At 32.1% G+C, this 19078-nt stretch overlaps 3 protein-coding genes across 3 annotated transcripts; 2 read left to right on the top strand and 1 right to left on the bottom strand.

Annotated features, from left to right (window-relative positions):
* Positions 1-1134: 1134 nt before the first annotated feature.
* On the top strand, positions 1135-2140 carry LOC129915275 (ribosomal RNA-processing protein 7 homolog A). Its single transcript, XM_055994761.1, has 2 exons — positions 1135-1269; positions 1333-2140. Exons 1-2 carry the CDS (start codon positions 1245-1247, stop codon positions 2097-2099), a joined length of 792 nt encoding a protein of 263 aa, XP_055850736.1. The 5' UTR covers positions 1135-1244; the 3' UTR covers positions 2100-2140.
* A 7189-nt stretch (positions 2141-9329) lies between these two features.
* On the bottom strand, positions 9330-10653 carry LOC129914219 (integrator complex subunit 15). The gene is made up of 2 exons (XM_055993360.1): positions 10440-10653; positions 9330-10376 (listed from the first exon to the last, which is right to left on the bottom strand). Exons 1-2 carry the CDS (start codon positions 10516-10518, stop codon positions 9337-9339), a joined length of 1119 nt encoding a protein of 372 aa, XP_055849335.1. The 5' UTR covers positions 10519-10653; the 3' UTR covers positions 9330-9336.
* A 2553-nt stretch (positions 10654-13206) lies between these two features.
* Positions 13207-18684, top strand: LOC129915882 (THO complex subunit 1). Its single transcript, XM_055995579.1, has 5 exons — positions 13207-13426; positions 13497-14168; positions 14224-14498; positions 17526-17816; positions 17883-18684. Exons 1-5 carry the CDS (start codon positions 13346-13348, stop codon positions 18589-18591), a joined length of 2028 nt encoding a protein of 675 aa, XP_055851554.1. The 5' UTR covers positions 13207-13345; the 3' UTR covers positions 18592-18684.
* Positions 18685-19078: the final 394 nt, after the last annotated feature.

Raw genomic sequence — 19078 nt, 5'->3', positions numbered from 1 at the left:
AGAACCTTCTCGTCATGATAAATTTCACACCTAAAAGACTCATATAACCCTCATTAGGATAAAAAAGTGACCTTTTTTCCTATTAAACCTATTAGTAGTACAATGTAAGACTCCTGTAAAGTTTCTCATAGATAGCCGAAAGTTATATTCGATCCTATAAGTGTGCGAAGAAGTACACTGTAAGACTCCTGTGAAGTTTCTTATCAACAAACGAGTGGACGAGAAATAAAAAGTGATGGAGGAGTTATAAAAGGAGGAAAAATAAAAAAGAAATAAAATTGTGTTGCATTTATATTGTCTTTTATTTTAATGTTAACTTATATTTATAAACCAAGTTTATCCGAGCAGCTTTGTTGATGCTAACGGCCATATTATTCACTAGTTTAAAAAATACATCTGGATGGATGTCAAATGTCAAAAATAAATCCAAAGTAGTTATCCCGATTTTAACTATGAAAATAGTTAAAAAATAGTTAAAAATGACAATTTTTTTCTCTATGTGATAGTGAATATTATGGATTTGGATTTATTTTTGACATTTTAATATCTTTACATCTAGATGTATTTTTTAAACTAGTGAATAATATGGCCGTAATAGTGTAAAAGAGAAATACTTAAAACTTTACACCAATTTTAACTGTTTTTATATTTTATTTTAACTATTTAACACAAAAAATAATTACATTAACGCACTTAAACATTTTTAAGTGTGAATAAAAATCAAACACTTCCCAACTAACGTATAATCCAACTATAAGATACTCCTTAGAAATTATTTCGTAGAAAAATAAATATCAGCGTTTACTGATAATTTCTTACTGTGGGTAATACACTAGCTTTTTAGGTGCAATAATAACCCTTTTGGTTCAAAAGTCGGAAGCACAAATGTTAGTTGGGATATTTCAGCTATGTCATCCATAATAAGGTATAAAATAAAAAACATTGAACAACGGTGCAAATATTTGAACCTATAACTCCAAGTTTAATACATCAAATAAAAAATTGCTGTTTTCTCAGACCTTCTGAATTTGTGTGGTCTTACCAAACAATATAGTGTCATCCGGCCTTATAAATCTTTTGTTAAAGAAATAAATAAATATGGACACATCTAATTTTTCAAGTGTTCGCTGAACGCACTAACTGTCAGTGTCAAAATTAGCAGCCATTTTTACAAAGCACATGTAGAAGAAAGTTTGTTTTTGTTTACAAATTTTCTTAAAAATAAAAAAAATTTAAATTGAAAAATGCCCGAAATAAATGGCTATAAAGGTAATTAAACATTAATTATTTATAACCTACTTACAGAATGCACTAACAATTATATAATTTCAGTTCTTCCTATTCGGTTAACTGAAAATTCAACAAATTCTCATGTTGCGTACGTGCGGGAGCACTTTATTCGACAAGTAGATCCAAATAAACCCAAAGGCCGAACTCTATTTCTCCTAAACATACCTCCATATGTAAGTGAACATAATTTAAAAACCTGCTTTAGTAAAATCGGCGAAGTGACTTCGGTTCGTTTCTCCGAACAACCTGGTCGCGAGGAAAGCAAGAAATGGGAACAACCTTGTCCCTTCACTTTGAATCGTATTCCTTGTGTTTTTAAAGTTGCATTTGTTGTTTTCAAAAACACCGACAGTGTTTCGAAGGCTTTGAAGCTAGATTCAATTGATTTATTCGATGAATCTGGAAATACACTTGTCGTATCGGGAATACAAAAATGGAAAAAGGATTACGCAAGTAGTTTCCTTAAAGACAAGAAAATTCAACCAATTATTGATGAATACATGGAAGCATATGACAAACGAGAGAAGAAAAAACTCCAAGATGAACGTAATTCGGCGGCAGACAATGACGGCTGGGTGACGGTGGGCAAACAAGGACGTAATTCAGGTTTCGAGCAGAAGGAATCGGTTGTAAATCGGTTGGAAGAGAAGATCGAAAGAGGTCGGAAGAATAGAGAATTGAAGAACTTTTATACGTTTCAAATTCGTGAGGCAAAGATGCAAAATGTTGTCAGTTTGAGAAAGAAGTTCGAAGAGGACAAGAGTAAGATTGAAATTTTGAAGAAGAAAAGGCGTTTTAAGCCTTTTTAGTTTTTTGTATAAGGGTTTGAATAAAGTTAATTAACACAAAATATTTTGGTTTGTAGTTTAGACTTAAATTACTATTACTATTTTATTTTCTTATTCGTATCCCGTGGATCGATGTTGAGTGCTATGGAATGTCAAGACATAGGTTAAAATCCAGCATTCAACGTATAATATTAATTTTTTTCAGGGGTACTGCCTCTTATGAGGAATGGACAAAGCCCTTAAGAGTACCATTGTCATAAATAAGTGCATCCTAATTTATCCGGCGTAAGACTCTTCATAGAGTTTATGATAATCTATAGAACAGATATCAAAGTTATTCAGAAAAGAGATAGAGTGACGCACGAATCAGAAACAGCAGCTTTTTTGATGTAGGTATTTTATAAAAGAAACCCTCCGTCATGGGTTTTAAATTTGTAAATGGTAGTTTTAACAATCTTTTGCAAACAAGAAAAACAAATTGAAAGTGGTTTAAGCAAAATCCGCCCACTGTCTACTTTTGTTATTGCTTGGTTTCTCAAAAAACAGCCCTACAAATTTGAATTAAAACCCACAATTTTATAAATAAGTTTTATTTGATAAAAAAGAAATTAATATATACATTATGTACATTAGACTGATTCAAAAAATAAATTTTTTTTTTGTTCAAAGCATTATTGAAAATATTGTTGGAAATGACGAAAAAAAAAATACTGTAAAAGTTTCAGCCCTTAATATTAACATTTATAGCGTTTTCGTTTGGTCGTCCGGGACTGTCCGGAATTCTCCCGAACGATTCTGAAACTGATCGTTTGGCACTCAATGACAGTTCTAATTCTGAAAAGAAAAGAAAATCGATTCCGAATTTTGAGACAGAATCAAAACCAGAATCACGCACACATGTTAACACTTAAGACGTCAAAGTAATGAAATGTCATTCTTTGTTATTCTTTAAACTTTTAACTATATTAAAATAATGTGGAGAAAGAAAACAAAAATAGATAACTTAATGATAATAAAAAAAAAATAAACAAAACAAAACTTTCATCAGACGTTCGCATTTGATGTTTCACAAATACAAAGAAACCCAAACTTCAGAATAAAAAAAAAGTATCTAACTCTGATCGTTTGGCATTGCGGATCGGACAGTCCCGGACGCTTCTAAGAATTCCCAAACGAAAACGCTATAAGTAAATCTATTTCCCATATGATTTACATGGGAAAGATTGTATTTTTGAGTTTGGAATTTTATAACTTTTTAATGGTTCATCAAAAAGGCTAGATTTAATCATTTTCTTGTATAAAATTGAACGCTCTACAAAATTGCATTTATAAATTTAGAAAAAAAACGACGCGAAAAATTAATAAAAATAATTTTTAGTTGAAAAAATTATATAAAAGGATCTGTGAAACCAAAACACAACATAGAATACAAATATTCGAAAAGTTTGCCAAAGTTTTTGAAAAACCTAATAATTTCGTCAAAAAATTGAACAAAAATGAAGAAAAAATTACATTATACACTCCTTTTCATCAGAATAGGTACACAACTTTTCAAATGTTCAGTATTCGTTTTTTTCTTACAGTGTAGGAAAAATAATAATTTTTTTATGTCAAGTCATTGTTTAAGATGTTAGCAGAATCAGAAAAAAAAATAATTCAAAACGTGTGGTTATTTTTCTTGTTTCTCTATGACAAAGCATTTCACATCGAAAAACTGAGTTATTTTTTTGTTTCATCAGAATAGGTACACAAAGAGAATGATGTCAAAGTAGTCCATGAAATGAATTTAAACCAAGTTCTTCTTAAAAATGTATTTTACTTATCTTATTCTTTGATAAAAGAATAACAAAACTGTCCAGTAACTGCATTGTTAAATCTCTTTACGCAATCTATCTGAATCTCTTCCCTAAATTGTTAAATGGTGGGTTAGGAAATATTTTTGTCTTAAAATAGACTATCACAAATTTCATCAGTACGTGCTAGCCATTTCCAAACATTTTCAACAAGGTTCAGGGTTATTTTATATGGCAGATACTGAAGTGCTTCCTAAATTTACACTTCCTCCCAATATTTTCCAGAGCATTTTTTGTGGTAGGAGGCATGGTCCTGTTGAAAAATTCAGTATACTGGTTCACAAATACTAGAGAATTAAGGAAAAGTTTCTTGAATATTCATTTACAAATAATTGTGACCATTCTTCACGTTTGAAATTCATTATTTGTATTATCGTAGTAGATTACTTTCTTCCATGCCTTAACACTTCTTTTTTAACAATGAAGTTGGTCTCAAAATGGTTTCTCCTTTCGCAGAATATTAAACTGATAGTTTAACTCACCAATGACATCAAAATTAAATGTTCGTTAAATGTTCGTTGATACAAAAAACAAGAAATACCACTCAACTTTTCATGTGGTAAAGGATTTCAAAAACCTTAAACGCATACAATTCTGTTCTTGGTGTAGTTATGGTGTCTTATCAAAATTTAGCCATTTTAGAAGATTGGGACTAATGACCATTCTATTTACTGTCCTAAAATTACAAATAACAACTGTTTTTCACCTTTATTCTTGTCGTTAATCCACCAAAACTGGTAGCACCATGTAAAAATTTACTCGTGTTAAAGTGTTTTTTTTTGCATTTTTTTACCACCATTCATTTTTTTTACCCCCAGAATGTTTGTATCTGAAGTCTGGATAGAGCATAATTCGTAATTTTTTAGGTCAATTACATTATTTTATAGTTTTCAGTACGTGGTAAAAGCGTACTTTTAGGTTTTGAAACTATATGCATTATGTATTTTCTTTTGAACTTTTTAGTCTTTTACTCGTAATAATGGAAAGTAGGTAAAAATTGACTGGGGTGGTAGTGTATAGTTGTCCAGTTGCGGCCGTCTGCAGATTCCGGCCACCTTTCGGAAAATCGTTTTTTTAACAATTTTCCGAAAGGTGGCCGGAAACTGCAGACGACCGAAATAAGGCTTCTCTACCCTATGAGCTCACAAAGCCTCTCTGTTTCGCTGGGTGCAGGGAAATAATTCCACGGGAATCTGCTCCACATGGGAATGTATTCCACCTCATATGGGTATCTGTTCCACTTTTTGAAGTGGAATAAATTCCCGCGCCGAGTGAGAATTTATTACACTTTGAATTGGGAAATAACTTCACCTTCAATTTTGGTGATTTATTTCTTGTCATTTTGGAGAATGATTTTACTTTATGTTTGTATTGTATGTGTAATCTGGAAAAAAGCTGCGTTTTGCGGAAATGGATAGTACCTTCAGTTTATAAACCATAAACATGGCATAAATAATAGTAGGGATCTGGGAAAATAAAATATATATCTATTGTAAGTTTCTGAAACATAGCTACATATGTCTTGGATCGAGCCAACTGGTACACATTAACTACTTACATGCTCTTCATACGAAAACTGATCAAAAACTTAAAAAATAAAACAGCACTGTCACTTATAAGTAGGTAGTCTAAAGCCGACTTTGATTTTTTTTTGTTCCAAACCAAAGTAAGACATAGCAAAACAATAATTTACTGAAAAGAGGAAGAAGCAGTCCCAATCTTTGACCTTCCTTTGATATTCGTATCATTATTCACTTTACTTATTAAAAATATTTCTTTCAAGTCTCATAGTTTTCAGTTCAAAAAAATACCAACCCTTCTTGTAATAATTGGTTGAAAGCGAAGCGGAAAAAAATTTTCTCACATGAGAATGTACTTAAAGGAGATGGGGCAAAATTATATGGGACTTGGGCCATGAGCGTACATTAATGAGACTAGTCTCGAATTGAAGCTGGAGCTTAGTATATTCAATATATGAAGTTTTTTTTTAAATCGAAAGTCAGGGTCCTGAGATATAAGGCTCCAAAGTTCGTTCTGATAACCATTTTCTGTCCCTTTTATATGCAAATATCATTAGAACTATAAGAGCTATATGTAAGTTTTTGATGTCAAATGAAAGGTTTTTTTTGTGCCTTTTCAACAATATATAACACATATTACACATAAAAAAGAAACGGCGAAAAAATAAAGAAAAAGTAAAATATTTATGAAAAAGAGAGTAATCCTGAACAAGTTTAAGGTTGACCTGAAAAAACGACAAAAACTAAGGATGAGGCTTTGTTCCTGAAAGCCTCTGCAATAATAATCCGCTTTTACCAAAATCGGATTAGATATTTTTTCGAGATATCCCCGTAAAAGGGTTTTTTTTTTGTGAAAAATTCATACCAAAGCAAGGCACGAGTACGATAACTTAGGCGCCGAGAATTGACAACGGCTATTTCTAGAGGTGTTCAAAACAAATATTTTTTCTTACGGGAGGGGGGGGGGGGTCAATGTCCCTCCCTTTAGGCGGGAGGGGCAATTTTCAAAAGAAATACTTGAAATCATAAAAAAATTATTAAAAAACAACGGCAACACTTACAGTTATCAATTATACTTTTTTCAAAAGCTAGAGTTATACACTTGATTTTAATTTTTAAATCAAGATATTTCAATCAATCGTTTTTGAAATAATCGATTTCAAAATCAACATTTGGGAAAAATAAGATTAAAAAAATACATTGGATACTATTTTTGTCAAGTTTTTCAATGAGAAATTGATTGATGAGTAAATTGTCTCAATAATTTCCTAATCAAATACTGAAAACCATATCTTCTTATGCTTTCTAGTTTTTGAGAAAATTGTAAAATAAGAAAACTTTTTTCAAATCCTTCAGTGGATTAAGTTTTTGGGGACTATTCTCTGCACCATCAGGGCTCGCCTGTGGTGAGCGTACAATGGGAATCTAGTTTTTTTTTTTAAGAAGAACAAAGCTCTTTACTGACTCTATGTATGAATATCGATCTTTTCTGATTTTTGATAATGGTAAACAGCCAAGAAAATAAAAATCTGATTAAGAAATTAGTTTTTCTATTTTTCATTTTTCTCAAAAACTAGAAGCAAGGCATAAGAAGATATGGTTTTCAGTGTTTGATTAGGAAATTATTGAGACAATTTACTCATCAATCAATTTCTCATTGAAAAACTTGACAAAAATAGTATCCAATGTATTTTTTTAATCTTATTTTTCCCAAATGTTGATTTTGAAATCGATTATTTCAAAAACGATTGATTGAAATATCTTGATTTAAAAATTAAAATCAAGTGTATAACTCTAGCTTTTGAAAAAAGTATAATTGATAACTGTAAGTGTTGCCGTTGTTTTTTAATAATTTTTTTATGATTTCAAGTATTTCTTTTGAAAATTGCCCCTCCCGCCTAAAGGGAGGGACATTGACCCCCCCCCCCCCTCCCGTAAGAAAAAATATTTGTTTTGAACACCTCTAGAAATAGCCGTTGTCAATTCTCGGCGCCTAAGTTATCGTACTCGTGCCTTGCTTTGGTATGAATTTTTCACAAAAAAAAAACCCTTTTACGGGGATATCTCGAAAAAATATCTAATCCGATTTTGGTAAAAGCGGATTATTATTGCAGAGGCTTTCAGGAACAAAGCCTCATCCTTAGTTTTTGTCGTTTTTTCAGGTCAACCTTAAACTTGTTCAGGATTACTCTCTTTTTCATAAATATTTTACTTTTTCTTTATTTTTTCGCCGTTTCTTTTTTATGTGTAATATGTGTTATATATTGTTGAAAAGGCACAAAAAAAACCTTTCATTTGACATCAAAAACTTACATATAGCTCTTATAGTTCTAATGATATTTGCATATAAAAGGGACAGAAAATGGTTATCAGAACGAACTTTGGAGCCTTATATCTCAGGACCCTGACTTTCGATTTAAAAAAAAACTTCATATATTGAATATACTAAGCTCCAGCTTCAATTCGAGACTAGTCTCATTAATGTACGCTCATGGCCCAAAAACGCCCCATCTCCTTTCAAAACCCAAACGCGAAGCGGAAAAAAATTTTGATCACGGGAGTATCAATTTTGCGGTGTGAATATAATTGATTCTCCCGTGGTCAAAATTTTTTTCCGCTTCGCGATTGGGTTTTGAAATTTGAGTACATTCTCATGTGAGAACATTTTTTTCCGCTTCGCTTCTAATGTTGGCCTTATTTCATAGCATTATTATCAATGTAATTGCTTATATCCACAAGATGTAGTTACATTACTAAGAATCCCGCCGAAGCAACTTCTGCAGTTGAAGGAAAAACTCTATAATCGTTTGTTTTGAAAAAGAATACAACGTCGTTTTATAAAAATAAAATATTTTAATAAAACTATACCTCCTATTTCCGTATACATAAAGTATTGATTAATATGAATTCAAATGGTTCTTAAAATATTCAGAAATCAATCTTTTTTCCAAAGTTTTGGTGGGTAATAATTCCACAAAAAAATAGGTGTAGTAAATTCCCTTCCACGGTGAGATTTTATTCCACTTCAAAAAGTGTAATAGATTCCCTCTTGAAGTGGAATAAATTCCCATGTGGAGCAGATTTCCGTGGAATTATTTCCCTGCACCGTTTCGCTTGTACCTCTAAACCTCTAAAGTTTTGGGGTGTTTCGACCCCAAAGCAACTCCCCAGGTCCAACGTTTCATTTACTTCCGTAAATCGAACATCCTGTGCAGTTATTAAGAACAGAAAGCTAACAAACCAGACTAATAAATTTCAAGGATTTAAAACAATTGCTTCAATCAATAATTGAAGCATATCCTCTATTATGAATTTTTTACCGACTTCCAAAAAAGAGGAGGTATTCAATTCGTCTTTATTTTTTTTTTTTAACCTCATAATTTTGGACTAAGTGAACCAATTTTGATAATTCTTTTTGTATTGGAACACTGGTCCCATTTCAATTTTGCCCAGTTGTTGCTATAGAAACTATGAGAAAAACCATAAAACCCAGTGGAAGTCGGCTTTGTTTTTTTTTTTTGATAAAAATGATTATTATCAGGCACTCATAAACACCGTTTAAATAAAATACCGCATATCCGCTCAAAAGCGTTTTCCCCCAGACTTTTTTGGTTCTATAATTTCTAAAAACTTCAAACACCTACAGGTCATATTATACATGGGTATACCAGTGCAAATAGAGTTATCGATCCAAAGTGCTCAATCAACAATGTTGTACAATTTGATAAGAATCCAAAAGAAAACATAATCCTAACCAACTTCATTTTCCCAAGTGAATGCAACTAGCTAAAAAAGCCAAAAGTATGAAAAATGTTGTATACCTACCTTTAAGCTTCGATATTCTTCAAATGTGATAATTCGATATAAAGTCCAATTAATTCTTATTCAAGCTGAGTTTTTATTAACTTTTATAACAATTTCCATAAGACTATTCTGCGGCAAAGTTTCCAAATTGCAAAGTAATTGCGGTATACTCCCATACACACATTTCGCTGTCAATGCAACTTGTATCGACTGAGAAAAACGTTCAAGACTTTTCTGAAGATTTCCATCATCTTCAGGTTTAACATTTTCACTTTGCAACTTCTGAGCGTAAGCTTTTAAAGGACTAACGATCAGTAGAAGATGTTGAGCATTCAGAGCTGTCGGTTGTCCAGATGGAACAATTTGCAGCAAAGTCTGCAACACAGCCAAATGCAAATCACTATATGTTGGTTTATTATTCAATATCGGTGCCAATACAGTCCATTTGATGAGTCCAGCAATTGGAGTAATAACTGGCATTGCTATCGCTCCCGTTGGCAATGCAAGTGGTTGCTGTGAAGCTAGACACAGACTTGGATTGTCAGTGACCCATTCAGTGAATACATCTAAAAGCATATCTGGTGGACTGACAAGAGCACCCCGCTGCTCATTCATATACAAATCAGCCACGGCAGTCATAATGTTGGCTGCAAATCTAGGTGCAACCATTGGCAACTGTTTAAGTTGCTCAGAGGTTTTCTTGGCAAAAGTAACAAAGTCTTTTACCAGACTTTGAGCTATTTCTAGACTTGGCGCAGATGTGCAACCAAGTTGTTGCATCCATGTGCCAGCCGCGCATAAAACAGCAGAAACTGAACCCGAAACAGAAGTGCTAATGAGTTTGCATAGAACACTCGATCGATTTGGGGTCAAATTGCCACCGAAAAGGGAAAGAAAGACAGCATTTCTTGTGGCATCTGGACCAGGTCTAGAAAAGAATTCAATAAGTACAAGAATCAATTGGAATTCTTGGACAGATGTCATTTGGGAAGTTAGAAAGGGAACTGCGTTAGCATTCTTTCGAAAGTCGGTGTCTTTGAATTTTTCCAAAAATATAAATTCAGAGATGAGATTCATTGCAAAGTTTTGTTTACTTCGACTCATGTTGTCAACAATGTTTTCTGTGAGGGAAAATTAATTAGAACAATAAACTTATTATTATTTTTCAAAATTTGTATACAAACCTATTTTTGGTAGAGCTTCAATGGCACATAGGGGAAACTCTAATTTTCTTAGATTGTTTTTAAAATCAGCTTGATTCATGATGGATGCACTTAGTTGGTAATAAAGGTTATTATAAATTTTATTTTAGAAAATATTTGGATTTTTTTTTATATAAAACAGGCAGAACAAAATTGAAAAAGCGGCGATAACAAGCGAAATGTAAACAAAATGACAAATGGTTTAAGGTGTCAAAACTTTCAAATGATGAATCCGTTCAGACCGAAATGCCTCTTTTTGAGTGAAGTGAGTTCATCAAAAAAGGTCTGTTTGGTAACTTTTTAAAGAAAAATGTTCAAAATCTGTAAAATTCGAATTTTAAAGAATTTAATTTGAACTTTTTTACACCGGATCGTGAATACCCCTAATTATAATGGCAAACTCTGCTAAAAATAGGTGTGATTTTTGGTTGTCTATATAGATTTTGTACAAAAAAAAAATGACATCGGGATATTTAAAATCCGTGCAAAATTTTTCAGGTCGAAAAACTATACAAAAATGCGTTTGAAAGTTTTCACTTTTGTACTTTTTCACTTTGGAGGTAAGGCTTTACATATAACATTAGTTGAGGTGTTCTTATGTTATAAGCGTTTGAAGGTATATCCATATTGAATTTTTTTAGATTTTTTTTTTTAATCAAACGTGGAAACTTTTTAATTTATTTAATTTTTCGACAAAACTTTTGTAACTTTATATTTAGGTATATTTGTTCAACAATCTTATTAGAATTCATTTAAGACTTTTATCTGAAAAATGCATTGCGTATATCTCAAAATATTCCCATTTCAATGCAACTATGTCGAACAAAACTTCGCACATTTTCTCCGACTTTTTTTCTAGATATTTTTGATATTTCTGTATAAATCATCGATAGTCCTGTTCCATTGGAAGTGGTAGTTTACTACTCAAAATTATGATTCTAAGTGGGCTGTAGGTCTGTCTTGGAGATGTAATATTTCGTCGACGAAAATAGGATAAATTATAGTTTATTACTAGTAGATGTTTTGGCTAATCTAGTACTATAATCTACTCATGCTCTTCTTCCCGAGTAGATACCATTTGTATTGAATTCGTTCAAAGTGAGTTCCATTGAAAATCGCTAGTAAACAACTTGTAGTACTTTGCCACCTCCCAATGGAACAGGGCTGATAACACAAGAAATAAAGTACCTCTTAGCACTACTGTTTTTATCGAGATAAAAGCAGAATCTGGATAATTATCTAGATTTTTCAAATACCTATACAGATAAAGTTGTTAATGTTTTTAATACGTAAATTGTTTTGATTTCAAATATCTTATCGTCGTTTTTTTTTTTTTGCAAAATCTATAAAGAGAAACAAAAAAACACACCTAATCGGCCTTATCACGTATTCTATTGTATCGGAAAATTTTTACGATTCCCGAATAAAACAATCACAAAATTCGGTTGTGGTGACGATTTGTATGAAATTTTCGACTATGGACGGATTCCGTGATTATTTTTTAGGGATTCGTAGCAAATTTCGGATACGAATAAAATTCATAATAACGACGATTGGGCATAAATAATTTTGATTTCTATGAATAAAATCGCTTCTCTTTTTGAGAATAATTTAATCCGTTTTTTTTTTTTTCATAAAGCCTTGTACGTAGATCACGCTCAGAAGAAGCTTCCATACAAAATTTTCTATAAATTTTTGCCTAGCCAAAATTAAATAAAAATTTTGTAAAATTTTGCAAAAAAGTGACCAATGTAGTAAAGACCTTAAAATGCCCAATTATTTTGAAAACAAAACTTTCGCATTGGATTCGTTCATTCCAAAGAAATGTGTCACAAAAAACTTTAAACCTTTTCACCTGAACGCAAATTGTCAAATTTGACGTTAATGTATGAAGCGCTTCAAGCAAGAAAACGGAGTCCAGAAAAGACAGTCCGACCTCCGACCGAGAAAAGCGGGGTTGCACTCACACACTTGCAACTTTTTGTGTATGAACACAAAGTCTAAGAGAATCGTGGTGAAAACTGAGAAAAGGAAAAAAAAGTAGACAGACATATAGGCTATAGCCAACAAGAGCAAAAGCGTCATTTTGTTATTTTTTGTTGAAGTGTTTGGTCGCGTCGTGTCTCGTGTAGTTGTTTGTATAATGTTAGTTTATTAATTATAAACAATTTTATTAAATTATAAACAATATGGAAAACAAAAAAGGTATGTTTAATATATCGCTCAAAGTGTTTGGGTTAAAATGTTGTTTCTTCTTGTGTTGTAGATGTAATCTCTAATGATGAAGAAAAATCTAGAAGGTGAAACATGCGATTGGGTATCTAAAAAAAAACCAACAACAGCAGCAGCATCAAATGAAATAAAATAAAAAAAATGTATTGTATTTTATATTGTATTTATTGTGAAAATTTCGTTTGCCAAAATAAAATAAAAAATAAAACAGTTTCAGTGAAAAAAAAAAATAAATCTTGTTCTTTTTTTGGTCGCAAATACGAAATGTCATCCCTTTCTTATTCCTCTTTCTGGTAGGTTTTCGCTGCTCCGGCTCAGGTCCGCCTTCGGCTCCGTTTTCTCGGAATGGAGATTTTCACCACACCAATACATATGCAATCGACTTCGCGGTGATTATAATTTCCATACTAATTTGAGCCGCCTTCGGACCAGTTTCTGATCCGAAGTCGGACTCAGCTCCGCCTCAGGCGGAGCGGATTCGGACCGAGGTCGGACCTGTTTGCTTGAAGGGGCGCTTGTTAAAAATTTGTTTTCTGCGATAAAAATGCAGTAAGAAACTTAAAAATACATAATTATTAATTATAATTTAAATAATAACAATTATTTAAATCATCTATCAAGTTTTCTATTAAACAAAACTCAAACATCATTCCCCAATGAGTCGTAAAACCTCAAGCTCAGAGCAATCGCTCAAAGGAACACCAACTGATTTCAATGGACTCTATGAGAAATTTAAGGTAAAAATATTAAATAAAATACAAATAAATGCGGTTCACTAGTAGCTTACCCCTTAACTGATATAAATAGATCTCCCTTATGGAAGCATTCGAATCGAAAGATGTAAAAATCCTCCGTCAAACATTCGATTCATACAAATTCAACAACGACGCTGACAAAAAGTCTCCCCTAGACCAAAATTTCCGGGAACTCCTTTTATTCGAATTGAGTGAAGATATTGAAAAGGTTGGTCAACTTATTACACTTTCAGTTGATGCAGCTAGAGAAGAAATTGTTTCAGTAACAATTCCCGTCGTTCTTTTGGGAGACATTTTCGATGCAGTCACTTTAGACAAATGTGAGAAGATATTCAATTTTGTCGAAGATAAAGTCAATGTGTGGAAGGAAGATATATTCTTTACCTCCTGCAAGAACAATATCCTTCGCATGTGCAATGATTTGCTGCGGCGTTTGTCCCGTGCTCAAAACACAGTTTTCTGCGGACGAATTCTTCTCTTCTTGGCCAAGTTCTTTCCATTTTCTGAACGTTCCGGATTGAATATTATCTCCGAATTCAATTTGGATAATGTTACTGAATTCGGTGTAGATGGGAAAGATTTGGATGAGGCATTGGAAGACACTATTGAAGATGTTCCCGTTAAAATCGATTACAATTTGTATTGCAAATTCTGGTCGTTGCAGGATTTCTTCCGGAATCCAAATCAGTGTTATAGTAAAGTTCAATGGAAGATGTTTCAAACTGTAAGTATTTCATTTTTATTCAAATGTACGGATATATTTAAATTTGTCTTTTCAGCATGCAACAAATGTTTTAGCAGCTTTTTCTAGTTTTAAACTTGAAGAACCACGTACAAGTCCATCATCGAAAGAAGAAACTAAAGATATGGTTCCACAAGATATGAAAATGGAAGTTGATGAAACTGTTCGGAAGGCAGAGAATTTCTTTGCGAAATTCCTAACAAACCCGAAATTGCTGGCTTTGCAATTGTCGGATTCGAATTTTAGAAGATCTGTTTTGGTGCAGTTTCTAATTCTATTTCAATATTTGCAGCTTACGGTGAAATTTAAGACGTAAGTTTTAATTAAATTTGAAATGCATAAATATACTCAATCCTAGTAAACGCACAATAAACTAATTAGTAGGGATTATAATCTGTTATGATCTCGATGTCGAGGGGATTATAAATCTTGGTTATGTTTTGTTCCATTTCTGAGCCCAAATTAATGATAGTGTTTTTGTATTTTCAGGTGTTAGAAGTTTTAAGGCCTACCTTTCTTATAGTTTGCGGCCTATCGAATCATTTTTTTTTTTAATAGGTTCTCAGGGTGTCCTTTGAAAGTGGAATTACTGTTCGTGTTCTATTTTTGAGTCATACGTTAGTTGTATGTATATAAGTTATGTAAATCTTGATTAAAAGTTACACTTTGCTATTGCCATTAGCCATTGAAAATAAATAAATTGCAAATTGATTCCCAATTGGAAAAATGGCTGCATATTTTCAAGTCAACTTGTTTTCGGTCGGTCAAAGACTCTTAGGCAACTTTGCAACTTTCCCCCACAACACATTCATTCAAGACTCTTAGGCCCAATTTATTCGGACCTTAGAGTAATTTTGTTCACTTGAAGTTGAATATAACTGGAGAATTTTTAAAGTCAACTTGCGAATTTGTTTTTATTCACTTGACGTTCAATTTGAAAATATGCAATTTTTAACTCTAGTTGATAAAATCCGGGTTCAACGCACGATCTGAACTTAAGTTCAGATTTTTTTTGACGTTGAACGCAAAAAATCATCTGAATTTCAGGTGACATTAACGAGAATCTACTTTTTTTCTTTACTTGGATTGACTGAACATTTATTTTTCTAGAATAATAAAAATAGTTCAAGTGATTGTAAAAAAAGAGTTATTTATTAATATTTCCAGTGAGATTACTTCAGTATTTGTAAAAATTATTTTGTTGGATTCATAAAATCCCTTTCTGCTATCCACTTACATATGTATGTTTAATTTTGCTTTGATCCCACACTTCATTCAGCTTTTTTATTTCCTCATTTATTTTCGTTATTCCATTTCTGCACATAAACATGCGGAGTAAGGACACAAAAATATATTAATTACATAATTATGCATTGTAATATCATATAAACAAATAACAATAACACCCAAACAAATTTCCAAAAAAAGAAATATAAACAAATCCATTTATAACTTGTATTAAAATCACAAAGTTCAATTGTGGTGTGTAGCACATTTGGTACGTTTACCAACTTCACCAACACAAACACACACCCATCTGAATTTTCAGATAAAAATTTCCACCTGAAAATCGTAACTAAATGTGAAAAAAAAGTAACTAAATGCCACCTAACTTTTTATGACATCTGAACAATCAGAGTCTCTGAAAATTCAGATCTTATGTGCAGGTGGCCTGCGTTGAACGCGGGGAAAGTTATCGTTTTCACAACTTCCTCAAGCTCAAGTGTAAAAACTTTCTCCCTCTAACAATTAGTGAAATAGATTGCATTCGTATTCAAATTCAGCCGCAATGCTCTTTTTTTATCTTGATTGGTACCTTTGCTTTTTTATTTTCTCCTCTTAGATAAAATAAACAACTTTTGACAATTTTTTTTGTAGAGTCCTTGCAATTCATTTTTCCCTTTCCTTTAATAGATTTGAAATTGAAAGAATTTGTATTGACTTCCACAAATATGCAAAGTTTTCCAAGTTTTGCTTTTGAAAATCGAGAGTTAAAGAAAAAGTGAAGAAAATAAACTATCAACTTTTGTTTCAACTCCCGAGGTGAAGTCATGTCTCAAATTGGTCAACTCTCAAGTGGGACAACCTGAGATTGCTTGAAAAACATTAAAAGAGTTTAAAAACTTTCATTCTCAAAAGAGGTACTTATCGATAGTCGATACTTATTATGATGAACAATGGCGGCTCATAATGTATGTTGATATCATCACCTTAGCATTTTACCAAGATTGAAATTTTGTTGACTGCTCTGATTAAAGAGAGATTCAGAAAAAAGTTAAGTTTAAAAGTAGTTTATATTCATGCTAAAATGTTTGTGGGTTCACAGAAAAAAATCTTCATATATTTTAAGTAACTTTGAAGATGGAAAAGTTCGATGTTTTTAAAAACATCAAAGTGTATTATTTTTTTTTTTTTTAACAAAATCGTTCTTTATGTGTGGCTCTTTATGCGCTAACTGCCAACTTTGATTTTTTTAATAGTTTTTTCATTACTCTAGATAAAGTAAAAATTAATTTGAAAGTACAGCAAATAAAATCCTAAATAAGCAATGATTAGCATCTGGCTTTTTCAATCAGAATTTCGTTCAATAATAACATTGACGTTTGTTATTTCCAAAATACCCCTCAAACATGCATAATTTTTTTTTTTTAAGTCAAAAATATTTTTTTCTTTTTCAATTTTGTCTGTACTATTTCGGTTTAGATATTTTGATAATTTTATGCGAATCATCGAATTGCGTTGAATTCTTGTAAGAAAATTGTATCCCCTTCTTCATTAAAATATGTAGTTACTTTTCCTTAACAGTTTTGTTATTACAAAAATTGTTAGCCATGTATATATTGACCAATTCACATGAAATTTAAAAACAAGGTTAAAAAAAAACCTAACTACACTTCCTAAAAATATTTTTTTTTTTTTCATTTAAACATTGCTGAAAAACTTTGAAGAACCAGTTAAGAAAACGTTTTCTAGAAAATATCTTAATTAATATGTGCTCTAAGCAGTTCCGGTCGTTAATTGCTCGCCTACATTCCTCAATATATAACATTCGTGGCGGCACATCTGTTGGCCCTCTGACAGTGTTTTCATTGGTCTACTACATTTGGTCCTGGTAGTAATAATATCTGTGGTACAAACATGATAACTGCCAAAATGGATAAATGCTTCTTGCTGCAGCGTGAAGAAATTCTGAATACATACATGTCGAAAATGTAGCCGAAAAAAATAAATATTTGATTGTGACTATTTCAATTCCTGTCCTATTCGTCTTTAATTGCTAGTACTTTGTCACCTTCATTGTTTTTCAATATAGCAATTCTTATTACGTTTTTCTTTCAGCGATTCTCTTACTCTGACATCATCTCAATCAGAGTTCATCAAAGAAACTGAAGCAAAAGTGTATAAACTGATTGGAGAAACTCCACCAAATGGCAAGAAGTTTGCAAAAACCGTTGAGCATATGCTGCAGCGTGAAGAAATGTGGAACAATTGGAAAAACGATGGCTGCAAAGAATTCAAAAAGCCCGACTCAAATGAAGAAGGCTACAAACCGCCTTCGAAGCGGCAGAAAAAATCACTTGGTGATAATATTAAAGAAGCAAATCGTCAGGGAAAATTCTTCTTGGGAAAGTAAGACATTTTTATTTTTGTTAATTTATCAGTACACAAATACTAACTGAATTTTTTCTCCCACAGTGATGTTCTCACAAAACTTTGGAATGTATCACCAGATAATTTGCAAGCCTGCAAAAGTGAAGATCGTAATTTCCTTCCACCAGTGGATACATACATTGAAAATCCACGAGAGAAAAATGATCCATCATTCGAGTGGAGAGCTCTCCGTTTGCTGGCCAGACAATCACCGCATTTCTTTACATCAGTCAATGCACCTTCATACAAAATTGCCGACTACCTCGAAAGTGTACGAAAGAAGATCCAAAAAGAAAAACATGAAATTAATAAAGTTGGTGGTCAGCCAGAAAATACAACCGAAAGTACTGTAGAAGTTCCGGAACAAGAACAAGTTGCTTTAGAAACTGTAACGGAAGAATCGGAACTTTTAAAACCAGAGCCAATGTTGGTACAAGATGATAAAAATACGCACAAAACAATTACAGCGAGTAAAGAAAACATTGAAGAGCTATCACCGAAAATCGGCACCGATTGGAAGAAGCTTGGCAAAAAATTAGGCTACACAGCCGATGAGATGTTATACTTTGAAACAGAGAACCCAAATGCCACTGATGCTTGCAAAGTAATGCTTACACTTTGGTTTGAGGATGATGATGATGCGAGTTTGGATAATTTGGCGTATATTTTAGAAGGCTTGGAAATGCATGGAGCTGCTGAAGCTGTAAAAACTATTATTGATCCACCTAATAAAATGGAAGATATATCGGATTAAAAATAAAATTATTTTATTTAAGAAAATTTGTTTTTGGGAAGAAAAAAAAATAAACAGAACTGTCTTTAATGAATAACGGAAAATACGGAAAAGTAAATCTTATTTAGGGTTCAATCTTTCTATCGAATCTTTTTCTGTAAGATAATAATTTCAACTTGATAATGTCCCTCTTGGCACTAAAACACAATTTCTGATACGAAAGGTACTGGTAGCTCAGCAGGCAATAGTAAGCTTTTTATAAAAAAAAATGATAAAATTTGTTAAAAGGCTTAATGTCGGTGTTCTAAGTGCCAGTTATAGTAGTAAAATTATATTATTTTATTATTATTATTTCTAATAAAATATGACGGTTATTTTACACATCAGTTTCTTACAACTCAAATACTATAAATTTAGCTTAAAAAATTCCATCAAGATTCGTTTGCTTGAGCATGAAACATTTTTATTGGTTCCTAAAAAATTCAAGTTGTTGGACTTATGAAAGTGG

The sequence above is a fragment of the Episyrphus balteatus genome, chromosome 3 (assembly GCF_945859705.1).
Source record: "Episyrphus balteatus chromosome 3, idEpiBalt1.1, whole genome shotgun sequence".
NCBI classification, from domain to species: domain Eukaryota; kingdom Metazoa; phylum Arthropoda; class Insecta; order Diptera; family Syrphidae; genus Episyrphus; species Episyrphus balteatus.
The sequence above is the reverse complement of the archived record's forward strand: the minus strand, read 5'-3'. Positions and strand labels throughout refer to the sequence as shown.

Excerpts from the sequence above, each read along its gene's own strand:
- LOC129915275 (XM_055994761.1), top strand. The coding sequence starts at position 1,245 with ATGCCCGAAATAAATGGCTATAAAG. Across the intron at positions 1,270-1,332 it reads CGAAATAAATGGCTATAAAG|TTCTTCCTATTCGGTTAACT; the intron begins GTAATTAAACAT and ends ATATAATTTCAG.
- LOC129914219 (XM_055993360.1), bottom strand. The coding sequence starts at position 10,518 with ATGAATCAAGCTGATTTTAAAAACAATCTAAGAAAATTAGAGTTTCCC. Across the intron at positions 10,377-10,439 it reads TGAAGCTCTACCAAAAATAG|AAAACATTGTTGACAACATG; the intron begins GTTTGTATACAA and ends TTTCCCTCACAG.
- LOC129915882 (XM_055995579.1), top strand. The coding sequence starts at position 13,346 with ATGAGTCGTAAAACCTCAAGCTCAGAGCAATCGCTCAAAGGAACACCA. Across the intron at positions 14,169-14,223 it reads AATGGAAGATGTTTCAAACT|CATGCAACAAATGTTTTAGC; the intron begins GTAAGTATTTCA and ends TTGTCTTTTCAG. Across the intron at positions 14,499-17,525 it reads CTTACGGTGAAATTTAAGAC|CGATTCTCTTACTCTGACAT; the intron begins GTAAGTTTTAAT and ends TTTTTCTTTCAG.